The 13,878-nt window shown below is 38.2% G+C and overlaps 1 protein-coding gene across 1 annotated transcript in view; it reads right to left on the reverse strand.

Annotated features, from left to right (window-relative positions):
* Positions 1-2,426: 2,426 nt before the first annotated feature.
* Positions 2,427-13,878, reverse strand: part of FLVCR1 (FLVCR choline and heme transporter 1) — a 41,684-nt gene continuing 30,232 nt past the window's right edge. Inside the window, exons 5-10 of the mRNA XM_004424897.3 lie at positions 12,877-12,980; positions 10,190-10,300; positions 9,376-9,481; positions 9,042-9,153; positions 5,064-5,131; positions 2,427-4,897 (exon numbers count right to left, since the gene is read on the reverse strand). Coding sequence (XP_004424954.2) covers positions 4,823-4,897; positions 5,064-5,131; positions 9,042-9,153; positions 9,376-9,481; positions 10,190-10,300; positions 12,877-12,980 — 576 coding nt within the window. The 3' untranslated portion in view covers positions 2,427-4,822. The remainder of the gene's footprint in view (positions 4,898-5,063; positions 5,132-9,041; positions 9,154-9,375; positions 9,482-10,189; positions 10,301-12,876; positions 12,981-13,878) is intronic.

Genomic DNA, 13,878 nt, shown 5'->3' on the forward strand with positions numbered 1-13,878 from the left:
GCAATGAAGTGAGTGTCACTTCAAGAAACAACTGACAGAATTTTTACCCAATGATAAGAAACAAATTATCAAACTAAAATTAGCATTTTGAAAAACCTCCATCTGCCAAAACAAGTTTTAGAAAATTTGTATGAGCTTGACTGCTTCCCAGTACTTAAAAGACTTTCTGATGAGATCAGAGGTATTAACAAATGTGATTTGTCTGGCATTACGTAATGAAATATATTTTGGAAGAGCTGCGTAATTCAGTGAAATATTTTCCAAATGCCAATGCATAATGTTACAGAACCATGCATGGTTAAAGATCTATTTAAAAGTACAAGACAGGGGACAGCCCTGTGGCTTAGCAATTAAGTGCGTGCGCTCCGCTACTGGCGGCCCGGGTTCGGATCCCGGGCACGCACCGACACACCGCTTCTCCAGCCATGCTGAAGCGGGGAGAAAACAAAGTACAAGACAGACCATTAGAGAGTGTGTGTGTGTGTGTGTGTGTGTGTGTGTGTGTGTGTGAGAAAACAAAGTACAAGACAGACCATTAGAGAGTGTGTGTGTGTGTGTGTGTGTGTGTGTGTGAGGAAGATCAGCCCTGAGCTAACATCCATGCTAATCCTCCTCTTTTTGCTGAGGAAGACCGGCTCTGAGCTAACATCTATTGCCAATCCTCCTCCTTTTTCTCTTTTCCCCCCAAAGCCCCGGTAGATAGTTGTATGTCATAGCTGCACATCCTTCTAGCCGCTGTATGTGGGACGCTGCCCCAGCATGGCCGAAGTGGTGTGTTTGTGCATGCCCGGGATCCGAACCCGGGCCACCAGCAGCAGAGCGTGCGCACTCAACCGCTAAGCCACGGGCCGGCCCCCAGACCATTAGATTTTAATGTAACAAAGTAAGAAAAGTTTATTGATACGCTTTCAGATTCCACATAGCAACTAACCCTTAAGACACTACCAGTTCAAATTTTGGCACAGAATTAAAAATATCTGTAGTTATCTGAAAAAGCTCTTAAGATAATTCTCCTTTTCCAACTCCACATGTGTGCAAGGCTTTTCCCCAAAAATGTCAAAATAGTATATCTCCACAGATCGAATGGAGAATCTGATATGAGAATCCAGCTGTCTTCTATAAAGCCCAACATTAAAGAGTTGTGCACTCTTTAAACATTAAAAAGTATCACTCTTCTCACTACATTTGTTTTTGTTTTTGAAAAGTTATTTTTCATAAAAATGTAATTTATGTTAAGATGTAGTGAAGTTATTTTTAAACGAATAAAATAGTTTTGTTTTAGTTTCTAATATGCTAAATATCAACAGCTATAACTCACAAAAACAAAAGTTCTTTGGGCTCCTTAGTGATTTTTTTTTTCCATTTGGCTTTTTTATTTTTTTGTTTGCTGAGGAAGATCAGCCCTGAGCTACTATCTGTGCCAATCCTCCTCCACTTTATATGTGGGTCGCCACCTCAGCATGGCTGTCGATATAGATCCATACCTGAGATCTGAACCCAGGAACCTGGGCCACCAAAGCAGAGCATGCCGAACTTCACCATTACGCCACAGGGCCAGCCCCCTAAATAACTTTTAAGTGTAAAAGAATTCTGAGACCAAAACGTTTGGGAGTCACAGCCCTAGACTAATCAATCATCTAGCCTCCAGTCTCAATTACAATTTCCTTCATAGTCCCCAACCAGTTTATTAGTACACAGGATGAGCTCCGGGGGGATCTGGAGTGGGCAGCCCCTGCCTGGTCTGATTTGAACAGCATAGGCACCACTCCCCTCCTCCCCAAATATCTTCTCTATCGACCCCCACCACAGGACCTCAAATTTTCCTCATTGTTATTCTTTTGATATGAATCACTTGAACTTTTTCTCTTCAAATCTAAATACATATAAGTGGTAGTACATCGCTAGGTACCAGTCACTAATGCATAAAAAGAGTAGCCACCTTTTGAGTGCTATGTCAAGCTTTATGCTAAATACTTTGCATGTATTATTCTCATTTAATCTTACAAAGAGTGCATGTTTATTGTACCCTATTTTTCACTGAAGAAACTTACAGATTGGTTTTATTATATTAATCAGCAAGGCCTCGAGGAAAAGTGACGCGTACTATGGGATGTAAGGTACAATACAGGCACATGCTACCGGGAGAGAAGGATAGAGAAGAGCCTGAAGCTTAGGTGTCGTGTCCCGTGACGGCTCCTTGCAGGCAGCCCATCTGCCCAATGCGGGGGCACCAAAGTAAGGAAAGGAGATGAAGCCCTCGATGCTTTGCTGTTTTAGCCCTGACCTTGGTTTGACTGTTTCCTTGTGTTCCACAAACCACCTCTCTCCCTCCTTGGCCCATTCTGAAATCATATAATCCTTTTCCACTCTCCACGTGTACCTAAGTATCAGAACTTAAAATTTAAAACAAAAAAAGCCATACAAAATTAACATTAAAAAAATAAATTTATTTCAAATCTGAAATACTGAAGAACAAGCATATGGATAAATAATACAAAAAGCAAAAATTAGAACATTAAAAAAGACTGAAGACAGACAGACATTCTTCCAGCAACACTCTTGAGTTAACGCCTAAACATATTTTTAAAGACATTTCTCCAACATTCAGAAAAGGCAAAAGCTATATTATTTGCAACATTTATAAACGCAACAGCTTCTGAAAATATCCAGTTTCTTTCTGAAATCATTTGATTAAAATTTACACAAGTGATGGTTACCCAACATTTTCCAAAGATATGACAAAGAATTATATGACATTCTGGTTTGACATATAACAGACAACTGTAATTCAAAATACAGAAAAATTATCAATTCATTTTGTGTTTTGTCACATGATCATATTTCATCTTTTCTAATCAACAAGGAAAAATACAGATGACATATATGTATATCTTTTCAGAAATAAAGTATTCCAACTTTTATCTATAACTTATTCAAAACCTCAGGAACTCAACAAGTACATCATTATGTTAAACAACATAGAGAGTTTAAAAACGAAACCAATTATTTAGAGAAGGGACCTTAAGTACATTTTTGGCCATAAAGCCTGTGATATAAATAATAAGGAAGGTAATGATTCAGCATATTCTGCCTGAGCGACCACCAACTGAATAAAAAGGCTAAAAACAGATTTTAAATTCCCTGTATCTACAAAGTAACAATCACCACTGTCTATCCAATTGTCCAGAGAATTCTTCTCTGGCTAGATTTAAATTCTTGTGCTACAATGATTTGGTCTACCTCATGATGAAAGCATTGAAGAGTCACAAAAGATCTTTGAGATTAAATTGAACACATTCATTATATGCATGAGGAAATGCTGCCAGGAGAAACAGATCCAGGACACAGACCTGGACTTCCTGATTCCCAGCTAAGTTCTTCTGCCAACACACTCTCCAAGGTAAGAGTCTACATAATTTACTGTTGTTTGATTACAGAGAATGTTACAGTTTGAATATAAAGCAACATATATACTATGCTCAAATCAGAATTGCTAATTCACTTCAAGGGTATTCAAAGACATACCTGATGGCTTTCTTTTTGTTTATGTGGACATAATATAAATATTATGGCTGCTTAAACGTCATTACTCATAAGATACTCTCTATCAGCTTAGAGAGTCAGGACATGAATAATATTCAAATTCTCACTGTAAACAAAATGCAGTGGTAGGCACTGTGCAAACACATTTGGTCCTATTCTCCTTGCCCTGAGCATGTAAAAGAGCAGACTCTTCCAACAGTATGGAGACTACGTACACTCTGTGGTGAAGAGAAGAATCCACTCCCCCAACACTGAGGGAGCACATACCTGGGCAAAGTTCTCCTCAAAGGAGAATGACCATAAAAAATGGTACTGAGAATTAGGATAGATGGCATTTCAAGAGGTCTCCACTGAATGGGAACCTAGGGTATCTTAAGTTATTATAGACTCCTTATCTCAGGAATCTTCAAGGCAAAAGTATAAGGTGTGATACAAAAAATCATGAAAAAGCCAATAACATACAGGATGGAATTTTCTTACTAGAAAGTTATATACTGAAAAAAATGAGAGTAAAAAAGGCAATGGGTACAAAACTACTCTATTTCAAGTTGGAGTGAAAAAATATAGTGGTAGCATTTATACCATGATAGGAAGGCAGCACAGAGAAAAACTCAAGATAATGAGCCTGTGCCTGGGCTCCTTAGCTTAAATAGAACATAAGTCTAAAACCAAAGTCATGGGTTCAATCTGTACACAGAATAGTCTTTATAGTCATTGACAGTGTCTGCTACAAAGCACTTTGTAACAAGAAGATAAGAAACGGGAAAAATCTTAGAGGTCATCTGGAAGTCTCATTCCAATACTGTCCTTTGTGGGTTAGGAGGGTCATGTTGGTATACTGAGGGGGCTTGGACAGTTGGTAAGAACAATGGAAAGAGAGCCAATTAGGAATATATTGCATACTTGGTTCCACTGGATATTTTTATATATAAACTGCATGTACTCTTATGTGACTTAAAGGCATTAGACCTCAATATTATTTTAAAGCCTTCTAAGCTTCCATTTTCTACAAAAAAGGAAAACACTTACTTTTGAAGCTTACTTTCAGATCGACAATTTAACACTAAAAATGGGACATTCATTATATAAATGGTAGTGTTAAAACGATGTAAGTGAAAATATTTTTAGTAAGATATTGCTTAAATTAACAATTAAGCAAAACAGTAATAACATTTAGGAGTCATATAATAATAATTTTCAACTAAGTGTCCATGCCCCATAATCTATAAACCAAGCCTTACTGCTCAATTATCACATGATATTAACTTTTCCTTTCACCTTAAATTGCTGATTCTGACGACTTAGACATCATAATAGTTTTTGATTCTTGATCTGTGGGACTATCAACTGGTACCTGTAGAAAGAATCAGAAAATAAATGCATAGTATCTGGCATATGCCATTATGACAGATAAACAGGTGGCTCAGGAATAAAAAACAGCTGACTAGATAGATCAGTTTCACACTTATTCTATGCACACATTTCTCAACAGTATAGTCACAAAAATACTCATTACTTACAGCTTTAATATCGCCATTTGCAATTCCTATATTTATATTGTGTCTTCTCAGATCAGACTTGATTAATGCTAAAACAGAGAAGCATCAATGGAGTTACCATAGAGTATATATGAATATACTTTTCTCTAAGCAGTGCAAAGTCCTTTTGGATATTGTCAAATTTAGCACACTACAGTACCATAATATTCAATAGCAATCTCGTAGCCTGAAAAAATAAGAGTACCTCTCTAAGCCACCAACTTAATTAGCAAGTCATTCATTAGTGAACACATACAGGATGCTAGGAACCAAAGACACAAAGATCAAAAGTGCCACTTCTTTCCCTAAAGGACCCTCTGATCTAGGGAAATACTGACATGCAAACATTATAACATTGTAGGAGAAGTGCAATGATGCAGGTATGTAAAAGTTGTAGTGGGAGCATGGGAGAAAAAATGCCTATGTCAGCCAAAGGAAATCAGAGAAGGCTTGCCAGAGGACACACATTTGAATTGAACTTGAAAAATGAGGAGGAACTTATCGAGCAGGTAAGAGGAGAGAGGAAGGCATTCTAGGCAGGCAGAAAAAAGTATATGCAAAAAGAAATCAGGACAGAAAGAGTATAACCTGTTCTTGGCACTAGAGGTAGTCTGAGATCACTGGAGCATCAAGTACAACAGGGAGGTGGCAGGAAATAAGGCTGGGTTTGAGGTATCGTGTACACCGTGTAAAGGAGTTGACACTACATCTGAGTAGGGAAAGACACTATCAGGCCTACATGTTAGGGAGCTCAACCTAGCAGCTCTGTGGAGGATGATCATCAGCAACAAGACCAGAGGCAGGAATGTCAGACAAGAGGCTTTAATTCTGCTGAGATGGCAATCCTGAACGTGAGAAATGGTGATACAGGGACAGATTTCAGAGATATTTTAGGATAGAACCAACATGGTTTGGTGATTTGATAGAATATGAAAAATGGAGGGAAGGAAGAAAGAAAGAAGTGGGTGACTTAGAGTTTTCCTGCTTGAGCAATGAATGGATGGTGGTCTTGGTTACTGAAACTGAAAATGCAAGAGGAATAGGTGTGGTGGGAAGATGGTAAGTTTAGTTCTTTTTTGCTTGAGGAAGATTCGCCCTGAGCTGATATCTGTGCAGTCTTCCTTCATTTTGTATATGGGTCACTGCCACAGCATGGTCGTTGATGAGTGGTGTAGGTCTGCACCCAGGAACTGAACCTGGGCTGCTGAAGCAGAGTGCCCAGAACTTAACCACTAGGCCATGGGGCCAGTCCCAGTAAGTTTAGTTCTGGGCAGCTTGTGCTATCAGATGCCCATAGGACATCTAGGTCTGAAGACAGATATATAACTGGATATACTGGTCTGAAATGTAAAAGAGATCAGGGTTTGGAGATAAAGATTTGGAAGTTACTAGTGTTAAAGCGGTAAAGCCATAGACTGCTCAAGGAGAGTGTAAAATAAGACAAGAAGATACAAGCTTGTGGATAATTAAGTAATCTAATCAGTCAGATAGCAAAGTAAAAATAAAAGATGAAAGTAACATCAATGTTCTAAAAGTTAGTCTAATGCTTCCTTTGAAATTCACACTGCCCCTTGTAATTCTGCTCCATTATTGATACCAATGTTTCAGAAATTCAGATATTTATGCTGAGCTAATTGGATATATGTCAATATGGCCTTTCTGAATGCATTTAAATGATTTTAAAGAAACTGGTGATGTTGTGGAATGAGACCATATTTAAAAGCAGTTTAGACGTTAAAACACTATGCTGCTTTAAATTGCAGCAGTGATCGCCATTGACTAATCAGCTCTACAATGTTGTACAATTCACCAAATCAAAGAGGCTACCCACTCATTTTTTAATAAGGAGGAAATGTGTATTCCTTTTACTAATTATAGAATTAATACTAATTATAGAATTTAGAAACACTATGTATGGCATTATCACCCACTTTTTTCAATGGACACAAGTGGGCTAAGGACAAATAATATGCTTTACAGAGAGCTGTTAGCCTTGCAAAAGCAAAATGCACTGCATTCAAATGCCAATTTCTATGTCAAAACAAGAACTTCCGGCAACTCTAGGAAAAAAAAATGTAACAAGAAAAGGTACCACCTTTATCATACCTCAGGAATTTCTTGCCCCCTTTCCTGTCTAGACAATATATGAATACTGGATATATAAACCCATCACACTCTGCTCAGTAAAATTCTCAACAGTTGAGGTAAATTAATTAGCATTTTTAGATGGTAAAAGTATCAATGTAAAACAATTTTAAAGATCTTTTTTTTTTTACCTCTTAATTAGTTTTCTAGACTTGATTTATTTGAATTAACATTTATGAATCTGATTATAAAAATAATGTGAAAACAGAGTACCAAACTGCTCCCTTTTTTGGTCCAACAATCCAACAATAACAGTCAATTTGACAGACATATGTTACTTTCCTGGAACTTAAGAACCAACACAGAATTATTTATGACAGATCAGTAGTAGTTAAGGCAGTTAATGTATTACATGTTTCACAGTTTTGTATGCTTTCTTCTACTAACTGAAACGAACAGGGGAAACAACTCCCCCATGGTAGCATGTTTTTCTTTGAGGACACAGGTTACATTCGCTCTCTTTGAATGTAATGAATGAAGACTGACCTTAGGTGCTTGTGTTTTTCCAAAATAAATGTTTACCACTGGTAAGACTTCATATTGGGGCTTTCAAAAAGAATGATCAGGTAGTCAATAAACATAAAAAGAAGCCTTGATTCACATCTTTCTGACAGGCCTGTCTCTCACGTTGGTAAAGGAATGCAGAAAGAAATTAACAAAGGGAAATAACAGTAGAAGACAACATGGAGCTGGAAGCACTGCTGGACGTAAGTCTTGTTTCTAAATCCGTTTTTACACTTATGTGCCTGGACAAACTATGGATAAAAGTTCTTTTACATACCCGTTCTCTACAGATTGGGCACTAGTCTCCCACCCACGTCTACTCTGATTACAGTCACGTGCTGCATAACGACGTTTTGGTCAACTGACCGCATACACGACGATGGTGCCATAAGATCAGTACTCTATAGCCCAGGTGTGCAGTAGGCTACACCACCTAGGTTTGTGTAAATACATTCTATGATGTTCACACAACGACAAAATCACCGAATGATGCACTTTTCAGAAGGTATCCTCGTTAAGCGACGCATGACTATATACCTAAGAAGTGTAAGAACTGGCTAACCATTCCACACGCTGTTTCCACCACCACCATCTGACTTCTCACTGCCACTGTCACATTATAATAACAGCTAATGTGGGCCGGCCCCGTGGTTTAGCGGTTAAGTGCGCACGCTCCGCTACTGGCGGCCTGGGTTGGGATCCCGGGCGCACACCGACGCACCGCTTCTCTGGCCATGCTGAGGCCGCGTCCCACATACAGCAACTAGAAGGATGTGCAGCTATGACATGCAACTATCTACTGGGGCTTTGGGGGAAATAAATAAATAAATAAAATCTTAAAAAAAAAAAAAAAATAACAGCTAACGTGACTAGGTACGTCCTAGGTGCCAGGCACCGTACGAGGAGCTTTTCACGAATCACGTCAGTTTATCCTCACAGGAACTCTCTAAGGCAGACTTTTTAATACCTTATGATATAAATGAGGAAAGGAGGATTTGAGAGGTTAAGAAACTTGTCTAAAGTCACACAGCTAGTGAGCGGCAGAATCAGAACTTGAGGCCGGGTCTGCCCACTCCAGGTCTTGACTGACTCTTGACACAACGGTTTTGTTTTCAACGCATAGTAAGTGTATTGAGTTTGAAACCTGAAAAACGAACTAATAGACTCATATCCTTGGAAGAAAACAAACAATATCCTGCTTTTTATCTCATTTTTTTTTTTGAGTTCTGCCAAGCCACTGAGAATCAATATACACAAAAATATAAAGACAACATGACATGAGGACTTTGTCAGAAAAATACCCTAATTTACCTGTTAAAATGCTGCCTATAAACATCCAAACACAGAGGAAAATGTTTCCTGCCTTAGGACCATAGTTTGATGTGAGCATTCCTTGAACCAATGTGAATAAAATTCCAAATGTCTAAAATAAAATGAGAAATAATTTTTATTAAGTTTACTTCTTTAACATAACTGTTATGTTTTCCCCAGAACTTTTCTTAACTATTTTATTCATATGATTTGGCTTCTAGAAACATTCATTGAAAGGTGGAATTTTTAAAACAAAAACTATGGTCAAACTTATTATCCAACAGAATATTCGGTAAACTAACCATCTTCAGTTTAAGAGAAATCAGAGGTTTACCTGCGCAGCAGCATTAAGAAGACCAGAGGAAGTACCTTCAGATTCTGGGTAAGTGATTTCAACAGCAAATTCGAAACCCAAGGGGAGGTAACCAGTCATGAAGAAACTAAGAAAACCAATCCAGAATTACAGAAAGAATTAACAGGACAGTATCACATATTGAGGCAATCCAATCATTCTACTTCTCAGCCTTATTCTAATGATCAAATAAGTGAACATTTTGAAGTTGATATGTGAAAGTAAGGCACTATTATTACTCACCAACCAGCCCAACGTCATGAGAACTGAGAAGCCAAACAATTCCTAATTTTTTTTGTTCTGAGAAAAATTTACCTCTAGTTTTCTTTTTTTTTTTTTCTTTTTGGTGAGGAAGATTCGCCCTGAGCTAACATCTGTGCCAATCTTCCTCTATTTTTTTTTTATGTGGGTTGCTGCCACAGCATGGCCACCAACAAGTGGTGTAGGCCCGCACCCAAGAACTGAACCTGGGCCACTGAAGTGGAGTATGCCAAACCTAACCACTAGGCCATGGGGCTGGCCCCTACCTTTAGTTTTCTAAGTTGTCTTTCTAAGTAAATAAAGTTACCTGGATTAAGTAAGGCTTATCTGTTTTTCACCTATAGATCAAAAAACAATTTTAAACTAGTTTTTATATTTCTAAAGAATTATACATTTATATGCACAGGCTAGATCCTTTAAAGTTTAAAATATTAAAGAACCTTTGGATAAACTTTAAAAATTAAAAACCATAGTAACAATACTTCAGAATTATAAAAGCATGCTGTCATTCCTCCTAAACTCATTTGATGCTTACCCAAGCACCCCTCCAGTAATAAACACGATGATAATGTATCCAAGGTCCAATGTGCAAGTAAATATAACCATTCCAACAAAAGACAAAATGTAAACTGTCAGAGTAGTCTGTCTAAAACAAAAATAACAAAATTGTTAGTATTTTGTCTGATTTTCCTAGGCACATAAAAATCATCTGGCTAGCCATTGCTCTGTCCATACAGTACTAATTCTTTGGTCGTCTTCAGGATTAGGTTTTCCTTATCTATGGAAAATGTTTCCACTAGACCATGGACTTGAAAGCTTAAGATTTAAGATTCAGCAGACAATAAAACCCACACCATATCCAATGCTTAGGCAGGAAGGAATATTCATTTGGAAAAAATCATTTTTATACCACCAAATGGGATAGTTCCCTATTCATATTTCAAGATTCAAATTCCACCTCTTACAAAATGCCTTTCCTAACCACTGCAGTTTACAAGATTGTCTCTTTCTTCCAAACTCCCTTATCATTTTACTATCTATATAACTGGCACTTGATGGCTACTGGAAGAACTCAGGGCATCTATTTTAGTCAGTTATATTATTATTTAACTTTTCATATGTGAATGCTTTATTTTCCCCATTTAGACCACAAAGGTCTTAAGGACAGGGATCATATTTTCTTGCCACAATTCCTAGCTAAGAGCAACGCAAAACACAAGGAGTTTGGTAAATGAACGGCACTTACCCTGAGAAGCAAGCCAGGGTAACAAAGAACACATTTCTATGCCTATCAAGTTTTCTCATTATATAATGGACTAAAGACTATTAATAAATTTAATCCTTCATGTATGCTTGTAACAACGGGCCCTCTAGGACCAGTTCAACTGACCCCATCTTATCAACAGAGTAATTAAGAGTGGTTTTTCAGGAACTGAGACCCCTTGTCCAGTTCAGGCCAGTTGAGACCACCAACTCATCAACTGGGCCTGTGCAAGTGCTTGATAAGTGACCTTTTTGATGTCGAAGGGCTGAAAACTCCACCCTCAAATCATGCTAACACCACCATTTTGTGAACATGCATCCTACGAAGAGCCATGAAGCTTGACTATGCTTGTGCAGAGCATCAATTACCTCGCTTCTCCTTACCTCCAATCACCTATTCTCCACACTTCAGACCACCCTACACTTCATCTCATAAATTTTGTCCCAAGCCCTGGATCAGGGAGACAGATCTGAGAGCATATGCCTCCTGTCTCCTTGCAGATCAATCTCACAAAGATTTTCCCAAAGGCTGATGCCATAATAATTGGCTCTTTACGCAAATCAGGTGGTGAGCCCTTGCTTGGTAACGTGCTCCCTTCATCGACACATCAATGGGTTTCGATCTAAGCTGCCATTTCACAATAACAAAGCCGCAGCAAGTACTGTCTTAAATTATAGGAGAACTCTCTTGGAGAATTTCAAGATCAGAGGTATTCTGGAAGGGTGTAGAGAATGGTATCAAACAGATCTTGGGCCTTGAAAGGTGCATAGGACACAGTTCCACACTTCATTCATTCATTTCATTTCATTCCATTCATTCTTTCACAGTTCCACTCATCCATTTCTCCCAAGCTATGTGAAGTTTACACCTGTTAAAAAGTGGAGCTATTCTGTTAAGGCCCAGTGCAAGAGATGCTGCCTCTGAAACCCCCTTCTGAGGCTCCCAGTTGGTATTCCTTTTTCTTATGTATTAGCATTTTGCTGGTTCCATATAGATGTACAATTAATACAACATGAAAACACTACATATTATATTATAGTTAAGTGGTGCTATGGTTTGGGGGCATGTTAGCTAAAAACTTTTTACCAAAAAAAGCCTATGCTCAATAATAATTTTTTAGCAGGAAAGAACTTTTGTTTGTTTTATGCTCACAACATGAGAAAACAGCAGTATAAAATTTCTGTCAAAAGTCAAATGTTTTGGGCCGGCTCCGTGGCTTAGCGGTTAAGTGTGCGCGCTCTGATGCTGGCGGCCCGGGTTCGGATCCCGGGAGCGCCCCGAGGCACCACTTCTCCGTCCAACGTGAGGCCGAGTCCCACGTACAGCAACTAGAAGGATGTGAACCTATGACATACAACTATCTACTGGGGCTTTGGGGGGAAAAAACTGAATAAATAAAATCTTAAAAAAAAAAAAAAAAAAAAAAGTCAAATGTTTCTCAGAAAGGGCTTTTTTAAGAATAGAAATTCTAAAAAAATAGAAATACCACTTCTGAAGTGGTATGTAGGAGTATTATTAGAGGAGAAGAAGGTTCATTAGGAATCCAAGTTCCCAAAGTTGAAATAAATATGACCAATAAAATAAGACAATACATAGACTACAGAAACATTTGGAAGTGAAGGGAACCTAAGAGTGTCTAGAATCCAAGACTTTTAGTAATAGTACATCCAAAATTTCTCTCTCTTTTTTTTTTTTTTGTGAGGGACATTAGCCCTGGGCTAACATCCACGCCCATCTTCCTCCACTTTATATGGGACGCCACCACAGCATGGCTTCATAAGCAGTGTGTCGGTGGGCACCCAGGATCCGAACCTTGGGCTGCCACAGCCAAGCGCACGCACTTAAGCGCTATGCCACCGGGCTGGCCCCAATCCAAAATTTCTTAAAATAAAAAGCAAAGTCCTTTAAAATCAAAATACCTTAGGTTGTACACCATACATTTATCTATTTTCACTTACTTGTATGTTTTGGTATAATCCAGCCATAAGCCACAAAGAATGGAGCCCACCATTCCAGCTACTACCAGTGTCAGCCCAATCCTTCCAGCATTCACCTCTTCTCCCTTAAAAGAATTTTCTTAAGAAGTTAACCAGATACTTCTGATTCAAATAGATCCTTCACATTCCCATATCTTTTCATAATCAATGAAAATAATCAGATAAAATGAAGCATACAATAGGAAGATTCAGTCTATGTGTTAGGGTGAGGGGGGTAGGGGCAGGTAAAGCACATATAAAGGACATTCTACTTTAAAACTAGAAAAAAATCCCCTAAAATACAGGAAAAATCAAAAAGGAAATTCTTCCTGATCCTCCATGGTTAGAAGTACAATGATTTTTGTTAGAATTCTTAAGTAATTCACAGATGTCTGAAAAGAAGGTTAATCTGATAGCTTTTACATATTACAACTGCTTTCTCCTTTCAAAAACAAAGAGAGGTCAGAGCTGAGGCCGGCCTGGTGGCACAAGCGGTTAAGCGCGCGCGCTCCACTGTGGCGGCCAGGGGTTTGCCGGTTTGGATCCTGGGCGCGCACCGAGGCACCGCTTGTCAAGACATGCTGTGGCGGCGTCCCATATAAAGTAGAGGAAGATGGGCATGGATTAGTTAGCCCAGGGCCAGTCTTCCCCAGCAAAAAGAGGAGGATTGGCAGATGTTAGCTCAGGGCTGATCTTCCTCAAAAACAAAAGAAAACAAAACAAACAAACAAAAAAAAAGAGAGGTCAGAGCTCGATATTTACTTATTTATATTTGTGTTGGTTTCCCTTAAAATTTTTTCTTTTCTTTTTCCATATGACCTATCACACTATTTCTTTAAAAAAGAATAAAAGAAAAGAATTAGGTATTATCAAAGCAATAATAACTTCTGCTTTCCATCTTGTACATTTTATAAATTATATTAAATGTATTCTCAATTAAAACAAATATATATCTTTTACAGCAACAAGGTCATAAATCTTTAA

The sequence above is a fragment of the Ceratotherium simum genome, chromosome 2 (genome assembly GCF_057802395.1).
Source record: "Ceratotherium simum simum isolate JZ-2026a chromosome 2, ASM5780239v1, whole genome shotgun sequence".
Taxonomy (NCBI): domain Eukaryota; kingdom Metazoa; phylum Chordata; class Mammalia; order Perissodactyla; family Rhinocerotidae; genus Ceratotherium; species Ceratotherium simum.